The following is a 23,817-nucleotide window of genomic DNA, read 5'->3' as shown; positions in this document are numbered from 1 at the left end:
AAGGGGACACAATCTGAAGTTAGTTGGGGGAAAGATCAAAAGCAACATGAGAAAATATTATTTTACTGAAAGAGTAGTAGATCCTTGGAACAAACTTCCAGCAGATGTGGTTGATAAATCCACAGTAACTGAATTTAAACATGCCTGGGATAAACATATATCCATCCTAAGATAAAATACAGAAAATAGTATAAGGGCAGACTAGATGGACCATGAGGTCTTTTTCTGCCGTCAGACTTCTATGTTTCTATGTTTCTATGTAGTTCGCTTTTTTGAAATTGAATTTTGGTGTTGTATTATTTTGGTGGATCATAGTGTGGCTTAGGTTGAGACTGAAGTTTATCATGCTGTGGTAGCTGTTGGAAAATGGTTCTGTTATTTCTAAGCCATATATTGCACTTTTGTTGTTGGAGAAGATGAGATCCAGACAGTTATCAAGTCTGGTATTGTTAGTTACTAGTTGGTCGAGTCCCAGATAGGTGACGGTATTATATATAGTAGAATGGATGGGTTCCATGCTGCATTCATTTAAGGACCAGTTAATGTGTGGTAGGTTGAGGTCTCCGAGGAAGATAATAGGGTATGGGCAGTTGGTTGCCCATGTTAGTTCATCAACTGCCATGTCATTTGGATGCTTTTTATTAAAATGGAATAAAAAAACATAGTGATTGCTAAAGAATTGATATATAAAGTTGCTATTTTATATATGCAGCTATGCTATGCTTTTATAAAGTTCTCTATTAAATAAGTAAACCTTTATTGGAGAATTGACAAATATATGCAACACACACACACTCTCTCTATATATAAATCTATTTAAAATTAGAAAGCAAGGCAAACGAAGAGGAAGCATGAAGACCAAAGGAAAGTAATGAGAAGAATGTCCTCCCTGAAGAAATGATAGTCCACTTTTTTTGAAATGAAAAACTTAATAGGAACTATGGAAAAACAAATACTTGTGTAACAATTAGATAAAATATATTTATTGTCTCAAACCCAGATAAATTAATAAGCCTAAACTAGGGTCCTTTGCTGTAGGCTAACAGACCAAAGGACTACAATATGTTTAGTAACTATGTAGTCTAACAATACTTGAATTCCTTAGTAAACAGGAATTGAGCCTCAGGATTGTGGCTTTTGAAATTAGGGTGTGTTTAGACTTGGAGACTGCCCAAACTTCTTTCACATCTCGAAGGAAAAGCCCCATGCCAAACATATGTAATCAGGAAAAAAAAGTGATTACATTTTGAAGAAAGATCATAAAACAAGTGCTCCCATATGTTGCAGAGATCAAATAGAATATCTGAGAACTTGCACTGCAATGTTTTAACTATATAGTAAAAAGAATGTTCTGATCTGACAATTAATGCAGTGTGTGAAAAATAACAGAAAAGGTCATGTAAGTTAATAAAGAATTTTAGAATAAAGAACAACTTATTTTAAAATGTGTATATACTGTAGATATGGGAGAGTGGATTACTCAAGTTTTGCTTAAAATCTAATCAATTCAAATAAATAATTTATCATCTCCTGAATCAGAAATTGCAGATCAAAGACAAAGGAGAACAAGAACCATTTAATTCTCAGCATCCTAAAACTCTTAACGAGGAAATTAATGAAATGATTATCGAAACCAGCATATTTATAACATATATGGCACATCAGCATTGTTACTGGGTTTATTTTTTTCAATAGATGAGTTAATTAGGTAGGTATTTGAATCACCTGGAGTTGCTTTACATAAAAATGGAGAATAAAATATACAGTACAGCAAAAATTAAGTGAATTGTATATAATCCAAAGTTTTCAGCATTACAGTGATCCCCCGTTTATTGCGTCCCCAACCATTGCGAACAGGGTACTTCGCGATTTTTCAACCCGGAAGTCAAAATACCATCTACGCATGCGTGCCCGTTTTTTCTATGGGCATGCATGCGTAGATGGCAACCGGCTTCCCTGGGTCTTCCCCCTCTTGCTGGCGTCAGCGAGGAGTTTCCCCACCGCCCACGCAAACTCCTCGCTGCCGCCCGCCCTTCGCCCGCCCACGCGGTTCATTCTCGCCGCTTTCGAGCTGAGTCCTGAAGCGAATTCGCTCCAGGACTCAGCTCGAAAGCGCGGAGAGCCAGCGTGGACAAGCCGTTCGCTAGCGCTGGCTATCGGCGCTTTTGAGCTGAGTCCTGGAGCGAATTCGCTCCCGGACTCAGCTCGAAAGCGCCGATAGCCAGCGTGGACAAGCCATTCGCTAGCGCTGGCTATCAGCGCTTTTGAGCTGAGTCCGGAAGAGAATTCGCTCCCGGACTCAGCTCGAAAGCGCCGAGAGCCAGCGTGGACAAGCCGTTCGCTAGCGCTGGCTATCGGCGCTTTTGAGCTGAGTCCGGAAGAGAATTCGCTCCCGGACTCAGCTCGAAAGCGCCGATAGCCAGCGTGGACAAGCCGTTCGCTAGCACTGGCTATCGGCGCTTTTGAGCTGAGTCCTGGAGCGAATTCGCTCCCGGACTCAGCTCGAAAGCGCCGAGAGCCAGCGTGGACAAGCCGTTCGCTAGCGCTGGCTATCGGCGCTTTTGAGCTGAGTCCTGGAGCGAATTCGCTCCCGGACTCAGCTCGAAAGCGCCGATAGCCAGCGTGGACAAGCCATTCGCTAGCGCTGGCTATCAGCGCTTTTGAGCTGAGTCCGGAAGAGAATTTGCTCCCGGACTCAGCTCGAAAGCGCCGAGAGCCAGCGTGGACAAGCCGTTCGCTAGCGCTGGCTATCGGCGCTTTTGAGCTGAGTCCGGAAGAGAATTCGCTCCCGGACTCAGCTCGAAAGCGCCGATAGCCAGCGTGGACAAGCCGTTCGCTAGCGCTGGCTATCGGCGCTTTTGAGCTGAGTCCGGAAGAGAATTCGCTCCCGGACTCAGCTCGAAAGCGCCGATAGCCAGCGTGGACAAGCCGTTCGCTAGCGCTGGCTATCGGCGCTTTTGAGCTGAGTCCTGGAGCGAATTCGCTCCCGGACTCAGCTCGAAAGCGCCGAGAGACAGCGTGGACAAGCCGTTCGCTAGCGCTGCGGACTCAGCTCGAAAGCGCCGAGAGCCAGCGCGGAGGAGCCGAAGATTGGGGGCGGCGCGGCTATTTTAAAATGTCGCCGCCGGCATGGGGGGCTTGCCAGCACCCCCCGGACCCCCAACCCGGGTTTGGGGGGCTGCTAGGAAGCCCCCCATGCCGGCGGCAAACAGCCGCGCCGCCCCCAATCTTCGGTTCCTCGCTAGCGCTGTGGGAGTAAAAACACCATCTGCACATGCACAGATGGTGTTTTTACTTCCGCAGCGCTACTTCGCAAAAACCCGCTCGTTGCGGGGGGTCCTGGAACGGAACCCTCGCAACGAGCGGGGGATCACTGTATATATGGCTCATCTGGATAAGAGGAAATACTCTGAAAATAAAAATACAGTAGATGCTAAAATAGACTAGATGCAAATTTTTGGCTCATACTTAAGTGGTGGTTTGCTGGGACACTAACTCCCTTAGTTGCTAGTGTTGAAACAGGTACCGTCTATTTTATACCAGTGTATTTGATTTTTCTTGTCTCTTGCAGCTGGCTGAAGAGCAGACAACAGAGAGTTATTGTGAGTGGCGAGTATTCTGAGCAGAGACAGGTTACAAGCGGTGTGCCACAAGGGTCTGTTCTGGGTCCTATTCTTTTTAATATGTTTGTGAGTGACATAGGAGAAGGTTTGGTAGGGAAGGTTTGCCTATTTGCCGATGACTCTAAAGTGTGCAATAGGGTTGATATTCCTGGAGGCGTCTGTAATATGGTAAATGATTTAGCTTTACTAGATAAATGGTCTACTCTAAGCAATGGAAACTGCAGTTTAGTGTTTCCAAATGTAAAATAATGCACTTGGGGAAAAGGAATCCTCAATCGGAGTGTTATATTGGCAGTTCTGTTAGCAAAAACTTCAAAAGAGAAGGATTTAGGGGTAGTGATTTCTGACAGTCTCAAAATGGGTGAGCAGTGTGGTCGGGTGGTAGGAAGAGCAAGTAGGATGCTTGTCTGCATAACTAGAGGTATAACAAGCAGGAAGAGGGAGATTGTGATCCTGCTATATAAAGCGCTGGTGAGACAACATTTGGAATACTGTGTTCAGTTCTGGAGACCTCACCTACAAAAAGATATTGACAACATTGAACGGGTCCAAAGATGGGCTACAAGAATGGTGGAAGGTCTTAGTCATAAAACGTATCAGGATAGACTTAATGAACTCAATCTGTATAGTCTGGAGGACAGAAGGAAAATGGGGGACATGATCGAAACATTTAAATATGTTAAAGGGTTAAATAAGGTTCAGGAGGGAAGTGTTTTTAATAGGAAAGTGAACACAAGAACAAGGGGACACAATCTGAAGTTAGTTGGGGGAAAGATCAAAAGCAACATGAGAAAATATTATTTTACTGAAAGAGTAGTAGATCCTTGGAACAAATTTCCAGCAGACATGGTTGGTAAATCCACAGTAACTAAATTTAAACATGCCTGGGATAAACATATATCCATCCTAAGATAAAAATACAGGAAATAGTATAAGGGCAGACTAGATGGATCATGAGGTCTTTTTCTGCCATCAGTCTTCTATGTTTCTATATGTAGGCACTTGCTTTTTTCATTACTGAATTGTATTTTGTTGAATAGAGCTCACTGTTCAAGCCTATCAAGATTCTTCTGAATCTTGAGTCTATCTTCTAAATGTTATCTATTCCCCCTAGCTTGGTATCATCTGCAAATTTGATGAGCTCCCTTTCTATCCAGTCTGATCTGGAACCATCTTCTGCCGCACGAATCCCAGCAGCTGATAAGGTCTAACGGAGCTGGCCTTCTCCGGGTCCCGTCGACTAAACCAGGGGTCCCCAACGGCCGGTCCGCGGACCAGTACCGGGCCACAAGGCATGTTGCACCGGTCCGCGGAGTCAGCAGCTGCTGTGGAGCCAGCGAGTGCCAAGCTGTTTCCTGTCTCTTTCCCCTCACGTTCACTTGGGACCGCCATTTGCCTCGGGCTGAGAAAACCTTTGCTTGCTTGCTTTCTTCCTTTTCTGTCTTTCTTCTCTCGTCGAAAGTGGTCTATTTCCTCCTTGCGAAGCCCTTGCAAAGCCCTCGCTCTGCCTGCAGCTCAAACGAAAAGGCTTTGGCATTGTGCAGCTCTTTTTTTGCTAGGCTCCCCCACCCTATTCCCAGGGTCCTGGGTGGGAGCGAAGCCAGGGGTGTGTGTGTGACCATGAAACCCCCACCACCAGCTCTGGTAATTTTCTTTTGGAAGGATTCCTTGCTGCAAGAAAATTACCAGACCTGGCAGTGGTGGGCGCTCCAGGCAGGCAGCGATCGCAAAGGAAGGTGACTGTGTCCGTGGAGGCACCTCCCCCTGGTCTGGGATTCCTTGCTGCAATCCAAGCCGGAACGGGGGGGGATGTCCTCTGGAACTGCTGAAAGGCAAACGGCGGTCCCGAGTGAACAGGAGGGGAAAGAGACAGGAAACCGCCCCCTCCTACCCTTCCTCTCTCTGTCACCTCAACTCCCCTGCAAAATTAAAAAGGGGGGGGAGAGAGACAATGGAACGATAAGCTAAACCCACTTTCCGCCCCCACCGGGCCATAGAAAAATTGTCTTGCTGAAACTGGTCCCTGGTGGAAAAAAGGTTGGGGACCACTGGACTAAACAATGTTGTTCAGCGGAGCCCAGGGGAAGAGTCTTCTCTGTGGCGGCCCCGGCCCTCTGGAATCAACTCCCCCCAGACATTAGAACTGCCCCACCCTCCTTGTCTTTTGCAAATTACTTAAGACCCACCTTTATTGCCAGGCATGGTGGAATTGAGACATCTCCCCCAGGCTTTTATAGTTTTATGTATGGTATGCATGTGTTGCATGGTTTTTAAATGATGGGTTTTTTTAGATTTTTAAAAAATATTAGATTTTTTTACATTGTAACAGTTATTATTGTTGTTGTGAGCCACCCCGAGTATCCGGGGTACAGAGGGGCAGTATACAAATCTAATAAATTAGGGAGGAGAGAACCGACCCCAGAGGAAACCCACAAGGGTGGGACCTAGGAGTCGACCTCTGTCCCACCACCAACACTGACTGCAACCAACCAGACAGGTTAGAGAACCACCATAAAATGGTGCCTCCCACTCCCAGCCCCTCCAGTCAGTGCAGAAGGATACCATGATTGGTGGTATTGAAAGCTGCTGAGAGGTCAAGAAGCACCAGGATAGAGGAATATCCCCTACCTGGGCCTGCCACAGATTTGTTAATGCCTTGCTGAAATCCACGTACACTATGTCCACCTCTGTTGTCAGGCATGGGGAAATTGAAATTTTCCCTTCCCCCCTAGGCTTATAGAATTTATACATGGTATGCTTGTATGTATGATTGGTTCTTTAAATTGGGGTTTTTTTAGATTATTTTTAATATTAGATTTGTTTACATTGTCTTTTTATTGTTGTTAGCCGCCCCGAGTCTTCGGAGAGGGGCGGCATAGCAATCTAATAAATAAATAAATAAATAAATAAATAAATAAATAAATAAATAAATAAATAAATAAATAAATAAATAAATAAATAAATAAATAAATAAATAAATAAATAATAAATAAATAAATAAATAAATAAATAAATAAATAAATAAATAAATAAATAAATAAACAAACAAACAAACAAACAAACAAACAAACAAACAAACAAACAAACAAATTTCCTACATCTAATAATTTTCAAATTAATTAGAATAGGATAGAATAGAATGAGCTGGAAGGGACCTTGGAGGTCTTCTAGTCCAGCTCCCTGCACATGCAGAAGAACCTGTGCCATTTCAGAAAAGTGACTGTGTAAACCAGGGGTGTTTCACACTCAATTTCATCAAGGGACACATCAGGGTTGTGTTTGACCTTGGGGGGCCGGGATGGGCATGACCAGCTCAATGTCATTCCTGTTGGGGGCACCTATGGTGGTCTGAATGCTCTGCCAGAAAGAAAAGGCTCCCAAGCTCCGTTTTCGGTTGACACGGCCTCCTGCAACTCTCTGCCAGTAAAAACAGAGCTCAGGAGTCTGACAGTCCATGGATAGAAGCTGTTTTTAAACCTGTTTATACATCAATGGCTTCTGCCTGATGGCAAAGTGAAAAGAAAGACTGGCCAGGGTGTGAATAATTCCTAAGTATCTTCCTTACTATGCTGAAACAGCGAGACCTGGCCTGATGATGTCATCCAGTGGTGTTAGGGGGCAACCAACGCTTTCTTGTGCCGAATTAATCACTCTCTGTAGTGCCTTCCTGTCTGTGGCTGTTAAACCAGCTGTCAGCAAAGCCATTTTATTTGGGATCTTTGGCCCGCCACTCTTTATACCATTCCACTATGCATTTTCTTCTGTGGGAAAATGGGAAAGGGGATTGTATGAGGTTGCTAGTAGGTAGCCGTAACAAATTCTTTCTAGAAAGCCAAGGTCATCCATTGTCTCTGGGTGGACTCTGCCACCATGGCAATTGGAGATTGGACAATGTGGTGGATTTATGGGTGTGGGGGCATGGACTTGAACTTTCAACTGGGTGGAGAAACCCAGAGGACTTCAGATTCAGGTTTCACCCAGATATACCAACATACAAATCTAATAAATAATAATAATAATAATAATAATAATAATAATAATAATAATAATATACTACTACTACTACTACTACTACTAATAATAATAATAATAATAATAATAATAATAATAATAATAATAATAATAATAATAATAGGGACTTTGAGGAATACTTTGATCTGGCCTCTGATTTAATTTGGAACCCTGACACCAGCGTACTATACTGTTATACAATACGTGAGGACCCTTTCTATCATGGACCGATAGAGGAAATTGCTCCACTTGATTTTTCCAGAGGCCTCTAAAGTCTTTGTTGAGCCTAAGGACCAGGGATGTGTTGTTTTTCAGGTGACTAATGAGCCCTCACGACAATTTAAAAGAGGAAACCTTCTCCATACAGCTGCCCTTGATATACAGTGGGGAAGTACCTCTCTTTGCTTCTGAAAATCCAGCACCATCCCCTTTGTCTTGCTAGTGTTTATATGTAGGTAGTTTTTTGAACATGGTGTGGATAGCTTCTGCACTTCTTTCATGTATGCTGATTTGTCCTTTCTAGTGATAAGACCATTGTGTCATCTGCAAGCTTTATTATGATGTTGGATGGATCAGAGGATACGCAGTCATCTCTATACAGCAAGTACAGGGAGCCTGTGCTGAGCTTCAGGGTGGACCCAATCTTTACTGTTTGTGGATGTCTTTGATCCAATCACAAGTGAATGGAGGAAAATTAAAATCAGTCAGATTTTCAATGAGAATGCCTGGTAATATGGTATTCAAGGCCAAGGTAAAGTCATTCAGTCACATACACTCAGAATGGGAAACAGTGCATTAGGTATTAAACTGGCACAAATTTAACAAAGAAATATAAAGTCAGGGAAGAAAAACAGTCACTTTCTTCCATTTGGCACAAGCCTAACAGATCTTCCCTTCTGGTAATTAATCCATCATGGTTTCTCCATCTCTGTATGACTGCTCTGTTAGTAAATCTAACCCTAATTTATAATACTGAATCCAGGCCTGTCCAATTTCACAATTAGTAACATTCCTTCAGGTTTTGCATGGTATTTACATTTAATTGTCACTGAGCGATTGTTCTACCATAGTTATACAATCAGTCATAATTGTGATTCTGCGATTTTTGGCAAACATTGTAAACTATAATTAGTGCATGTGCATTTTTGCTTTGTTACTCACATTCTCATAAAGGGCTTGAAGAGTCTCTAAGTCCACCACAGAGTTGTCCAAGTTCATGACAGCTATGAATAAGGCAGACAAAAAATTTAAACAAGGAATACGTTTCAAGAAAAGACTAAGCACAATATAGACACTTAGTCAAGTCATATATCATATGTCATATATATATATATATATATATATATATATATATATATATATATATATATATATATATATATATATGACGGTCTTGGTATATTCGGGTTTCTTCCCGTGTAGGATTTGGAAATTTCTGGCGACGTTTCGACGAGGTCTCACTCGTCATCTTCAGGCTGCTGTTTCTGTCCTTGTTCTCAGGCGAACACTGCGAGACCTGAGCTGCATTCCTTCTATAAATACTGGTGGCTGGGTGTGGTTTGATGGCTCAGCAATTGCCTGCTGTGTAGCAATTGCTGAGCCATCAAACCACACCCAGCCACCAGTATTTATAGAAGGAATGCAGCTCAGGTCTCGCAGTGTTCGCCTGAGAACAAGGACAGAAACACCAGCCTGAAGATGACGAGTGAGACCTCGTCGAAACGTCACCAGAAATTTCCAAATCCTACACGGGAGGAAACCTGAATATACCAAGACCGTCATACCTGTACCCGTGAAAATCTACGAAAACATATATATATATATATATATATATATATAAAATAAATCATATACCGTATACCGTATACCATATACTGTATACCTTATACCGTATACCGTACGCCATACACCATACACCATACACATACACCATACACCATACACCATATTCCATATACCATATATCATATATCATGCTGTATATCATCTGTGCTGTTTGCAATAAAATATCTGGTGTCATTAATAAAGTTATTTATTTGAGATTAGAGTGCAGTACTGGGGGCTACTTCTGCTACATGCTGGCTGCCTGCAATTTGGCAGTTCAAATCTCACCAGGCTCAAGGTTGATTCAGCCTTCCATCCTTCCGAGGTGAATAAAATGAGGACTCAGGTTGTTGGGGGCAATATGCTGATTGTGTAAAGAGCTTAGAGAGGGTTGCAAAGCACTGCAAAGTTGTATATAAGTGTAAGTGCTATTGTTATTGCTTATAGGAGAAATATATGATCAAATCAAATCTGTATTATTGTCACAGGCCAGTGATTCTTATCCTTGTCTTCACCATGGAACTCCTTTTCATACTTTTTCTGTCCCTGGACTTTGGCTATGGTTAAATCTTAACCGAAGAATTAAATCATAACATTTCTTCAAGCCCTTGTAGACCCCCTGTAATGACATCGCATCAATAGTCTGTGGAGCACAGATTGAGAACTGCTGTCATAGGCCATAAGGAGGGTAGGGAAAACTGAATTTTTGGACTCCGGAAACCATCCATCCATAACATTTCTTTTCTGACTTCAGTTAAGTGCCATATACCCAGCCCCCCAAAAGGGAGAAAATCAGTCATCTGATTACAATGCAATTTCTTTCATGTTTCTTCTTTCTTCTATTTAGTATTTTCTTCTGCTTTCTATTTAATCTATGTACCTATAAGGCAAATCTTGACCTGCAGCAAAACTTAGCTAGAATTTCCTTTGACAATTCCTGACAAAAACTTAACAACAGATTACATTGCCCTCTATAAATCAGTACCTTTCACTGCTGCTAAATGATTTTGTGTATACACCTCAAGATTAGAGACAATATAATTCATGCTCATTTGTTTTTCATTGCTGTAAAGCATTTAGTGATAAAATCCAGTGTCTGGGACTCATCACATTTTCTCCCTACAGGTCTGAAATATAACTTTAGTTACAGTATAATAAAAGAATATATAAATAAGGAAATGTTGATCTTGATTGCATGAAGCAGAGTCCAGAGCATTCTTAAGAGATTGGAGGGAAGAGTTTAAAAAGATAAAAATAACATTCCTTCTTTTCAGGATATTTTTTCTACTACCATTTTCTGAAAAAATAATTTTATTTTTTCCAAATGTTTTATCATGGTTTACTTCTTTCCTTTTCTCATTTACCTATTTTTACAAAACATTTTTGTCTATCAATAAATTATCTTTTTATATATCTGCATGAAATATTTTACAAGTAGTTCCCCATGACATACATTTTTAACATTTTTTCTTCTTGAAAATAGTAAAAGTTAACTTTTCTTTTTAAAAAAAAAATCTTTCCAAAATCAAACATCTAGTCCTTAAACTTAATAAAGTACATTAAAATTTCAACAAATCAGATTGCCTCATTTGAACAGCAATATAGATCAATATCATAATATACCACTATAGAATTTCATGTAAGTTATTTTGCACGGAAACTAAAACAAATCATCTATCTAGAACAGGAGTAGGCAAAGTTGGCTCTTCTATGACATGTGGATTTCAACTCCCAGAATTCCTGAGCTAGCATGATTGGCTCAGGAATTCTGGGAATTGAAGTCCAGAAGTCATAGAAGAGCCAACTTTGCCTACCCCTGACCTAGAATAACTAAATACAGTTTTAATTAAGTGAGGACTCCCCATGTATCAAATATAGCAAGCAAAGTCTAAGTCATGGCAAAAAAATATTTTATATAGAACAAGATGGGAAGGGAGCCAGGAAGAGAAAAATATACTTGCTAAACAGATGTATTGTCATTTTCTATTTTTAATAAGGAGAAAAAGTCTATGGTTAACCATACATTCATTATTAATAAAAACTTGCAAGGTATTTTATGATGGAATAGATTGAATCATTCTTGCACAGATAATATTATCCACAATGATTTAAAGGAGTACGAGATTTCAGGAATATTGCAAAGGGCAGGGTTAATTTACAGAACTGAAACATTTATTCATTAAAAAAAATCTTTCCTTTTATCAACAAATTAAGGCAGTCAGTATACATAATATATTTTCCTCCTATGTTTCCCACAACACAGTGTGGTTGGGTGATCTGGGCAAAGAGAGAGTAACTAACCCAAACAGCTTTTATGACTAAAAATAAATATGAGCCAACAGTGTGTAGCAAAAAATAAATAAAAATGAGCCAACAATGTGTGGCAATGGCCAAAAAAGGCAACACAGTCCTAGTCTGTATTAATAGAGGGATACTGTATAATCCAGATCACGGGACATTCTAATATTGTTTTACAAAGCCTTGGTAAGACCACACTTGGATTTCTGTATCCAGTTGTGGTCACCACAATATAAAAACATAAGTTGAGACTCTGGAAACAGTGCAGAGAACAGGAACAAGAATGATTAGGGGGCTGGAGGCTAAAATATATGAAGAACGGTTACAGGAATTGGATAATTTGTTTGTTTGTTTGTACAATATAGCAGATATAGGTATAAATATAAACATAAGCAAAGTAAGCACAGATAAATGATGAGAATGGGATAGAAAAACAGGGACAATGGTGCACTTTTGCCCGCTCCTTATATACCTCTTAGGAATGGGATGAGGTCAACAGTAGGCAATTTAAGATTAAATTTTGGGGGGTTTGGTGAAGAAACCACAGAGTCAGGTAGTGCACTGCAGGCATTTGTTACTCTGTTGCTGAAGTCATATTTTCTGCAATTGAATTTGGAGTGGTTTATATTAAGTTTAGATTCTGTTGTGTGCTTGTGTATTGTTGCGATTGAAACGGAAGTAGTCATCGACAGGTAGAACATTGTGGCAGATGATTTTATGAACTACATTTAGATCAGATCGAAGATGACGTAGTTCGGAGAGGGGCGGCATACAAGTCTAATAAATCAATTAAATCAATCAGTTCTAAATTGTCTAGGCCTGAAATTTCAAGTCTGGTGGAATAAGGTATTTTGTTGCAACAGAGGAGTGGAAGACTCTTCTCGTGAAATATTTCTGGACTCTTTCAATTGTATTAATGTCCATTATGCAGTGTGGGTTCCAGACAGGCGAGCTGTATTCATGAATTGGTCTAGCAAATGTTTTGTATGCTCTGGTTAGCAGTGTAATGTTGCCAGAGAAGAAGCTACACAAGATTAGATTAACTACTCTTACTGCCTTTTTGGCAAAGTTGTTACAGTGAGCTCTGGTCATTAGATATGAGTACTCCAAGGTCCTTGACAGAGTGAGGGTCATCTACAAAGTTGTGTCCTCCAAGCTTGTATTTTGTGTTGTGATTCTTTTTGCCAATGTGAAGAGAATGCAGTTGCTTACAATATGACCACAAAAGGTCATTCATGTAAAGCATGAAGAGTGTTGGTCCTTGAATGATGCCTTGAAGGACACCACTCTTGATTTGATATGGCAATCCCTATTTTAACCACTTGTTGTCTGTTTGACAGGAGCACAGTTATCAAATCATGTAGAGCTCCAAAGATGCCATAAGATTTTAGTTTCAGAAGTAGTTTGTCATGTACCACTGAATCAAAGGCTTTACAAAAATCTTTGTAAATTGTGTCTATTGTTTTACCTGATCTAGTTGTGTAGTCGATATTTTTTTGCAGTGTAGGAGTTGTAGATTACAGGACAATTTTTCCTGAAATCAAATTGTTTGTTAGAGAGTAGGTCGTTAGTTTCTAAGTAGAGGGTAATGAATTGGTTTATGATTGATTCTATGACAATGCAGGTGACCGCAACATAAAGAGATTGGTCTTTAATTTTCAATGTTATTTGGATCTCCTTTTTTGAAGATAGGGATGACTGTGATTAGTGACCATAGGTTGGGTAAGGAGCTAGTCCTGAAGGATTTTTTCAAAAATTATCCTTAGAGCTTCAGTTATGGCTGTGGAGATATTTTTTAAGAAGTATGCACATAGTCCATCAGGTCCAATAGATAGAGATGTTTTTAGGTTGTGTAATGTCTTTTTAATGTTATCTTTTGTAAAATCAATTTTTGTTAGATCGCTGTAGTTATTTGTGCTACAACTGGGAAATATTGGGCATGAGCCATGGCTATTTACAAAGATTGAGCTGAAGAATGTGTTAAAGAGGTTTGCCTTAACGGCTTCATTATTATAGTCTTTACCATTTGGTTTTTTTAAGGGGTAGGATGGTTTTTGAGCCTTTGAGCTGGTTGTTTGCAAAGTTATAGAAGGTGTGATAGACTAAATATGTCTAGTCTAATGATTTTTTTTTCAAAAGACAGACAAGAAACAATGGATGAAACTAAACAAGGAAAGAAACAACCTAGAACTAAAGAGGAGAAATTTCTTAATATTGAGAGCAACCAACCAATTAGACAGCTTGCCTTCAGAAGTTGTGGGAGTTCCATTACTGGAAACATAGAAACATAGAAACATAAAAGTCTGATGGCAGAAAAAGACCTCATGGTCCATCTAGTCTGCCCTTATACTGGAGGCTTTCAAAAAGAGACTGGACAACCATTTATCTGGAAGGGCATTGAGTCTCCTACTTGAGAAGGGAGTTGGACTAGAAAACCTTCCAACATAGAGTTGGAAAAGGCCTTAATTCTATTTTCTATGTTCTAAAACTCACAGGGTTTTAGAGAGACTATGTTTTAGAGCATAGCACTATAATCACTATACCAAACTGACTTTTACTTAACTATATAATTATTACATAATTATAATTATATTATTAATTGAAACTTAATTATATTACGATTGTATAATTACAATTATATAATAATTATTAAATGCATAAAACTGTGCTCATGATAAAGACTTCTACAGATTTGTAAAATATAAAATGCAAAATGCTTCCCCAGTCTTTTTCCAAAAGTGTTGCTGAAGAATTATTGTTAAATCGTTGTTAAAGAAGTTAAACAATATTGAATTTCCTCGTTTCCCTGCTATTTGAATTACATTAAACCTGAGTATAAATGCTTAATAGTCAGATTAATCTTTCCATATATGGTACTTATTAACAATCTATTAATATTTGTAAAAACACTGCACAGTGATGCCTACTGCAGGTATTAGTGAATTCTGTTAAAAGGCTATTTTTAGTACATTAGCATTTCTGCAATTCCTTTGAACAAACTTGAATGCAACTTTTCTCCTTTTTGAAAAAAAAAACACATTGCACACTGCTTTTACATTCTTTTAAAACTCCATTTTGGAGCTTAAAAATCCTCTCTAAAATGTTAACTTTAGTGAACAAGAAATATAGCATAGCTTCTTGTTTTACATTTTTGAAGCTTGTTAAGATTACCAAAAAATGAGAGGCAGAGCAATAGAACACTTCTGTTTAAATACTTACAGGAGATAAAAGAAGGTCTGGTCTGGTACCATGATACCAGGTGGTTTGTATATCTTCAGTGGCCCAGGTAAGCAGGCTACTGCTTGTATTTCACACAACTGCTCATATATTACGATATAAAGCACAACAAAAGCAACTACTCTATAATATCATATTATCATAGCCCACAAGTACAGCACAAAAATAAAAATCACCATTAGGTAATAAAATGCAACCAATTTCCATACTATTGCTGATAGTGAAAGATTTGCAGTTTTTCAATAGTTTCTCTGGCACAATTAAGATGTTTATTAAAGGCCTACATGATTTAGCAAGTGACTCCATCTTCCATTATACATCTGTCTTGCTGTTGATCATGAGGCTTTTTAATGATTCTCCTGCTGTTATTTTAGCACTTGGGAGAAGGCCATGTATAGCATAAAGTGACCAGATTTTAAGATTGGGAAAGAGGGACACCATTGAGGGATTCTTTTTCTCTCTCTCTCTCTTCCTCCCTCTTCCTTACTCTCTTCATCCCTTCCTCTCTCTTTTTTCTGCTCTTTCTCTCTCTCTTCTTTCCTCGTCTCTTTCTTTCTCTCTCCCTCCTTCCCTCACTCTCACTCTTTCTCTCTCTCTTCCTTCCTCTCTTTTTTTCTCTCTCTCTTCCTTCCTCCCTTTCTATCTTTCTCTCTCCCCCTCTCTCTTTCTCTCTCTCTCTTTCTTTCTCTCTCTCTCTTCCTGTCTCTCTCTCTTGCTATCTCTCTCTCTCTCTGTCTCTCTCTCTTGTATACCACATTGCCACCTCCCCCGTTGCAGCTCTCGGGAGGCGGGCAAAAGAGAAGCAAATGTGTGTTCTCACTCCTGACTTTTTCTACTTAATAAAAGTGACAATATGATGAACTGAGATGTTGGGAATTTTAACAAAATTCATATTTTAGTTCTTGTATTTTTCAATATGCTAATATCTGATGTCTGGCTTAAATGTCATTTTTGCTATATATTTCCTGCCAAAATGATTTCTTAGGTCATGTATTCAGGGACATAATGAAGTATTACACTAAACCTAATGAAGTATTGCATAAAGAAGACATCAGCAATTGGTTAATAACTGGCAAAAGTCCCAGCAAAAAGGACAACAATAGGAAATTACAGGCTTGTAACATGCTTGCCTATATTTTTAAATTATTCACAGGCATAAGAACAGACAACATCCAAGATTTCTTAGAAGAAAATAACAACCCTCCAGCAGAAGGAAAGGAGACAGCAAGAAAAGCAGAGGTACAAAATATCAACTCCTGATTGATAAAATGGTTTGGGGGAATTGTAAAAAATGCAAAATTAATTTTTATACGGTCCAGATTGATTCATTCATTTGATTCATTTCTACATATTTTAGCAATATTTCAAAACAATCGGTATCAATACAATGTTAGAATATTGATTCAATATAATAACATAGAAGTATACGACAGAATTGTTGGTTGGAAATGAAAAATCTAGTAATAGCTTCTAATGCTAATATTAGGCATCTTCCACAATCCAGTGGTGGGTTCCTACCAGTGCAGTCCAGAGCCCTGCAGCAGTAGGAACCCACTGATGATGCAATTTTTGGCATTTTTCCCCCAGCGTCTCCATGTTGGAAGAAGCCCTCCCACCTGCCTTCATCTTAATGCCGATCTTTATTCTTCGTCTGAAGCACAGCTGAGAAATTCCTCAGCTATGCTTCAGCTTATAATGTGGTCCTGAGCATGTGGGAATGTGAAATTGTGTGGTGGGATGCGTGAGCGTGTGCGCATGCGCACTGGTAGCAAAATTCAACTGGAACCCTGCCCTGATAGTGACCCATTATCACCCGTAATCTCACTTTCAGTGACTGGACTGTTTGGATCAAAAATATAGCTAATAACTATTCACTATGCATTACATTCCTGATTTGATATTGACATGTTGTATGCAGGACACAGATTACATACCCTTCAGAGATTTACTTCAAGTCAAACAAACTACAGGAAGTCCTTGACTTACAACAGAGCATTTATTGTTTGTTTGATTTATTTATTAATTAGATTGCTATGCCGCCCCTCTCCAAGGACTCGAGGTGGCTCACAACACATAATATACAGTATAAAAAATCTTAAATCCAATTAATTAATTAAAAAATCTAAAAAAACCCAAAACTTAAAAAACCAATAATTCAATTCACTCAACATTCTCTCAACACATTAGAAACATAGAAACATAGAAGACTGACGGCAGAAAAAGACCTCATGATCCATCTAGTCTGCCCTTATATTACTTTCTGTATTTTATCTTAGGATGGATATATGTTTGTCCCAGGCATGTTTAAATTCAGTTACTGTGGATTTACCAACCTCGTCTGCTGGAAGTTTGTTCCAAGGATCTACTACTCTTTCAGTAAAATAATATTTTCTCACGTTGCTTTTGATCTTTCCCCCAACTAACTTCAGATTGTGTCCCCTTGTTCTTGTGTTCACTTTCCTATTAAAAACACTTCCCTCCTGAACTTTATTTAACCCTTTAACATATTTAAATGTTTCGATCACGTCCCCCCCTTTCCTTCTGTCCTCCAGACTATACAGATTGCGTTCATTAAGTCTTTCCTGATACGTTTTATGCTTAAGACCTTCCACCATTCTTGTAGCCCGTCTTTGGACCCGTTCAATTTTGCAATATCTTTTTGTAGTCATTCATTGGCCAAGGGGCAAAGATCTAATGGCCCCAGGCCTGGTGGCATAAATGAGTCTTCAGACTCTTACGGAAGGCGTGGAGGGTGGGGACAGTACGAATCTCTGGGGGGAGCTGATTCCAGCAGGCCGGGGCTCCACAGAGAAGGCTCTCCCCCAGGCCCTGCCAAGTGACATTATCTAGTTGACGGAACCTGGAGAAGGCCGACTCTGTGGGACCTGACCGGTCCCTGGCATTCATGCAGCAGAAAGTGGTCTCGGAGGTATTCTGGTCCCATGCCATGTAGGGCTAATGTTGATGTTACAACAACACCAAAAAAACTGACTCATGACCATTTTTCACACCAGTGAAAACGTTATAACCATTGCACCAATGTTACAACCATTGCAACATTCCCATGGTCATGTGACCAAAGATTTAGATGCTTGGTAACTGAGTTATATTTGTAGTAATTGCAGGATCCTGAAGTAATGCAATTGCCGTTTGTGAAATTCTGACAAGCAAAGTCAATGGGGAAGCCAGATTCCCTTAACAACCATGCTGCTAATTTAATAATTGCTGTGATTCACTTAACAATTGTTGCAGGAAAGGCTTTTAATAGTAGTAAAATGAGACAAAACTTAAGAAATGTCTCACTTAACAACGTAATTTTTAGACTCAATTATAGTAATAAGTCAAGGACTACCTGTATCAAAGCAGGGGTAAAAAGCATGCATTGGTTGATTACATAAAATATTTTTATGTAAGGTCGTCACCACCTTTTTCTACCTCCTTTTCAAGGACAAGATCAAGGTAGGAATATTCATTTTCTCATGCTTTTAATTTTCCCAGGGATCGACTCACCTTTCCATTTCTTTCTCTAAGCCCAAACTTCAGCATTCCACAGTGTATATTTGTAGAGAGGTTTATCTGTCTGTACCATTCCCCATCCTATCCCATCCCATTTTGAGAAAAGCGGAGCGAACATGGCTTCTTTACCAACAGTGTTCATATAGGTACCATTTCCTTTTGTGAAATAAAGAAATGTGATATCTCTTTACTGTGTTTCATGTGACCCAGAGGGAGGGGCAGTTGCCAACAATCCAAAACGATGCTCCTTTGTCTTTCACATAGTAACAAACTGGGGAAATATGGAGGGATTACACACACAACACACACCAGGCTTCAAACTGAACACAGTGATTTATGAAGTCGAACTTTTTTTATGCTGGCTTTCCCCCACCATACATACAAACATACCCATACCTGTTCTGTTCAATTTGGAGTGTTGATTTTACTGACAGTCACATAGAGTTCCAACCCTTACATAATGTATTTTCAATATTGTAGGTTAAAGAGAACCATGACCTTAAACAATTAAAACAAATTGCCAAAATAATGTTAGTATTAGCATTTAGTTTTTTCTAGTGTTTCTAGTGAAAATGTATTGATTTGAAGGAGAGAGATTTTGATTCCATGGGCAATTTTATGCCTGTGACTTATGCATATTTCTTATATATTCACTTCTCACAAAGGACAGTATATATACCGGTAAGTGGAAAAGCAAAGGGTTCCATAAAATATTGTGTCATGACCATTATGTTCTAGTCCATAGCAATAATGTTATACTGATACAGGTTTTAAAGAAAATGCTATAAAATAAAAGGTATTTTTAGTATAAACATTTCCAATGCAGGCATCTTGAGTAAACAAGCTTATATAAATTCAAAGACATAAGTTACTGATTAAATCAGCCAAAACTTCATACACCTATACAGTTTGTTTATAAAATTTGTGGAAGTTAAATTCGTAGAGAACAAATACATTTTGTTTAAGTCAGTGTGTCGCCTTCTTGTCTGGGGAAAAAAAAGACCCCTGTGCACTAATTCTTTCAGAATAAAATGTTTAAATGCAAACATGATTAGTATTGTAGACTGTTTAATCTAGGGAGATTATGTTGCATTACTATTTTTTTTAGAGTTTTATTGATATGGGCCATAGTGATTTCTTCAGTGCTTATCTTAATTATTTGGGCATATTTATTTAAATCTGTAAAGTAATAAAGACAGACTGAATAAAATATGAGGATCTTAGATGGATGGGCAAATATATTTTTAAAGGAAAGAATCCAGCAAAAGCCAAATCTATCAAATCTGTCCCTTAATAGATTACAGCAGTCCACGCTGATAATATATGGTAGTTCTGTATGAGTAAAAACAGAACTGCAGTGTTTTTCATAAAAAGTAGAAAGCATGCTTTGGAGTTCATTGGAATATGAATGTAGCACCTGTGTGAACTTCTTTAAACTTATGGGTCTAAGTTCTATTGTGTGGGATGAATTTGAATCTGTGACTCCTGAGTAGTGATGGGTGAACCGAACCCGCACAATTCGGGTCCATACTAAATTTTGGGGTGTTCGGTATGCCGAACATGAACCCAAATTTTTTTCAAACTTCGGGCAAAGTTCAGGGTCATGTTCGGCGTTCGGAGCTTTGACGTCACTGGCAGGTTGCTAAGGATGCTAAGGTGATCACTTCCTGAATTCCATGGAATCCAGGAAGTGATCACCTTGGCGTCCTTAGCAACCTGCCGGTGATGTCAAAGCTCCACCCCCAGAATCTCTTCGTGGGAGGGATTCCCCATTCGGGTTCGGTTCGGGTTTGGCTGAATTTTGCGTAAAGTTCGTCCAAACTTGCCGAACCCGAACACCGTTGGGTTCGCCCATCACTACTCCTGAGGAAGTGGACAAGGCAGTAGGAGCGATGAGTTTCTCCACTTATCTGTTGTATCTGTTGATCGTGTGCCCCTCCCAGCTGGGGCCAGTTTATGCATTTTCTTTCAACATCTTTCAGTGCAAATAGGGTGCTCTGGGATTAAGCTCCATTTTTGCTACCCCCACTGCATTCCACCCCATCCAGGCAGCAGTCCACCCCTGCTTAGGGTCATGTTATCTTTGAGACTGCCTTCTGCCACACAACTCCCAGTGACCAGTGAGATCCCACAGAGCTGGTCTTCTCCAGGTCCCGTCAGCTAAATAGTATAGGCTGGCTGGCCCATGGGCGAGGGTCTTCTCTGTGGCTGCCCCAGATCTCTGGAATCAATTATCTCCGGCGGTCAGAATTGCCCCCACCCCATTGGCTTTCCACAAAACAGTTAAAAGCTGGCTTTTTTGGCAGGCCTGGGGCTCTTGAGCTTGTGGTTATAATAGGCGAGATGAGGCCATGGAATGATAGGTATGGGTTTTAATTGTTTTAATGCTTAAGATGTTTTAAATATTTTATTCTGTGGTTAAGCTGCCCGGAGTCCTTTGGGAGTTGGGCGACATATAAATTTAATAAAAATAAAAATAAAAATAATAAAATAAAATAAAAAAATAAAATAAAATAAAATAAAATAAAATAAAATAAAATAAAATAAAATAAAATAAAATAAAATAAAATAAAATAAAATAAAATAAAATAAAATAAAATAAAATAAAATAAAATAAAATAAAATAAAATAAAATAAAATAAAATAAAATAAAATAAAATAAAATAAAATAAAATAAAATAAAATAAAATAAAATAAAATAAAATAAAATAAAATAAAATAAAATAAAATAAAATAAAATAAAATAAAATAAAATAAAATAAAATAAAATAAAATAAAATAAAATAAAATAAAATAAAATAAAATAAAATAAAATAAAATAAAATAAAATAAAATAAAATAAAATAAAATAAAATAAAATAAAAAATAAAATAAAATAAAATAAAATAAAATAAAAATAAAAAAATAAAATAAAATAAAATAAAATTGATTGACTGTGTGCCTGTTTTTTATATATATTGGGATTGTTTTATGAAATTACTAATTTTAAATTGTAATTAGATTGGTGGGCATTGGATTTGTTATTATGTACTGTTTTTTATTATTGTTGTGAGCCGCCCCGAGTTTGCGGAGAGGGGCGGCATATAAATCCAATAAATCTAATCTAATCTAATCTAATCTAATCTAATCTAATCTAAAGTAAAGTAAAGTAAAGTAAAGTAAAGTAAAGTAAAGTAAAGTAAAGTAAAGTAAAGTAAAGTAAAGTAAAGTAAAGTAAAGTAAAGTAAAGTAAAGTAAAGTAAAATAAAATAAAATAAAATAAAATAACATATTTTTTTTGTCCAGGTGAGCTAGTAGAGTATTTCATTAAGTTGTAGTTCCAAACTGGGACCATGGTGCCTAAGATCTCTGTAGAATCATAAGCTACTACCTCGCGGTAGCTCACAGTTTTGTTCAAGGGAAGCTGTTAAAAAAATGCAGGATACTCTGAACTAAGAAAGTTTAGGAAGCTCTGCATTAAGCAATGTGAAATGTGTTTCCCATAATATGAAAAAATATGGTTAATGTGACCAAAAATGATTCCACTTTTAATAAAATGCTGAACATCTCAGAGAAATACTCAAAATACTGTAAAGTTTGAAAGTTCAAAATACTGTATGTTAAAATTGCCTTTCAGTTCTAAATATAACTTGGGAGTTGAAACAGTAACTCACATGGCTTGTTCTCTTCAATTAAATTTGAAGGTGAAATCAAAAGTGAGTGGACTAAGTATGTTTTCCTTAGCTATATTTTTAGTATTTGGAATGCATTAAGGCAAGCAAAGATTGTAGATTTTCTGCGTATGAATATTGGTCAAAACAATTACTATAAAAAACAGTACATAGGAAGAGAAATCTATATTTGAATTGTAACAATAAAATAAATCAGTGTTTGGGGAGTTGTTTTGTTGATAATATAATTTCCGGGTCTTTTAACATTTGTGCTTTTGTGCAAATTGCTAAAGCTTTGTGGTTGTGCTGATCCTTCAGTATTGTTATTATATCTGTGTTTTCTTTTGTTGATTAGTTTAGTCTGTGTTTTCAAATTGTTGAGCCTGCCTGTGCTTTCAAATTGTTAGATTTACTATAGGGAAGTTAAAATTAGTAACAAATTATGTAGGAAACTGCCTTATGAAATATGAGACTGAGTCATCTTAATACTGACTATTTAGCTGCTATACATGAATATTCTCCAGCTTTTCCTGATAAGCTGGAGTCACCAGCTGAGACCTTGTGTATATACTTTGTGCAAAGTATACACTTTTTATCCTAATGTAAAAAAAGAAATTGTAAAAGTTGCAGTCAACTTTTAATTTTCAGTTTCATTAGTGTATAAACAATGATGAAGCAAAAATGCAGTTTAACAAAAAAAATTAATAACTGAAACATACTCCTTAAATAAATTGTTGTCAAAGGTTTGAAAACCTTTTAAATATTAAAAGAAGTTTTATGCATGTTCTTGATACTCTTACGAAACAAATGACAACACTGTAATGAACTATATTTTGGAGCATATTAAACCATTAAATCAAATTTCTCAGAGAGTATCTTGAGAAATCTATTAAAATCCTGATAAATGTATGGAATCAAAACAAATTTAATTGCCTACAAAATATTGATAGCATATTCGGATCCACATTATAGTCATTACAAATTAAAATGGGAACATTAAAATATTGCTAGCATATTCGGATCCACATTATAGTCATTACAAATTAAAATGTGAACATATTTTATACAAGCTTTTTTATGACATTCACATTATTCATAGTCTCTCAGCTCAAAATGCAACTCTACCTGCAGTATTTTTCAATACAACCAATGTACTAAATTATTGTCATAATCACTTTTCAAAAATAATTACTGCTGGGCTTGTCTGTTTCAAAAATTCAAACAATTGGTGGTTTATTTTTTCATGTTTGCAGGAAGTAAAATTAAAAGAAAGAAAAAGAAACAGCCAGATTTGGGAAGGAATGATTTAGGGGCAAATGGGATTTGTCCATTGTCTTTTCCTCATCCTCAAATGAAAGCTCACATAGGAAGGATGAATCATATAATTTTCATGGCAATTATACAGTAGTGAATTGTTCTTATTATCTTACGAGCTCCTCTTCTATTTGCAGAAATCTATGGAACTCTTCTGTCTGAATGTTGGCTTGGATATCCTATTTAGGGATGTCTTGAAGCCATACACATGTGTGCAAACTGGGTGTGTGAGCATAGTTCATGTGCGGAACACATTTTCATTGCAAACCGGTAGGTAAATTATGTAAACCCCACATCTGTGTATACATATTTATTATTGCAATTTTAATCACACTGATACAAAA

General features: G+C 38.0%; 1 protein-coding gene across 5 annotated transcripts in view; it reads right to left on the bottom strand.

Annotated features, from left to right (window-relative positions):
* The window catches only part of FMN2 (formin 2), a 624,734-nt gene that overhangs the window by 91,996 nt on the left and 508,921 nt on the right, over positions 1-23,817 (bottom strand). For all 5 annotated transcript variants that reach the window (XR_011557462.1, XM_070734020.1, XM_070734019.1 and 2 more), the window contains one exon: positions 8,796-8,857. Coding sequence is in view for 4 of the 5 variants with exons in the window: in XM_070734020.1 (XP_070590121.1) it covers positions 8,796-8,857 (62 nt within the window). In the remaining variant the exon portion in view is untranslated. The remainder of the gene's footprint in view (positions 1-8,795; positions 8,858-23,817) is intronic.

The sequence above is a fragment of the Erythrolamprus reginae genome, chromosome 1 (assembly GCF_031021105.1).
Source record: "Erythrolamprus reginae isolate rEryReg1 chromosome 1, rEryReg1.hap1, whole genome shotgun sequence".
Taxonomy (NCBI): Eukaryota; Metazoa; Chordata; class Lepidosauria; order Squamata; family Dipsadidae; genus Erythrolamprus; species Erythrolamprus reginae.
Note: the sequence above shows the minus strand (reverse complement) of the source record. Positions and strands in the feature narration are given on the sequence as shown.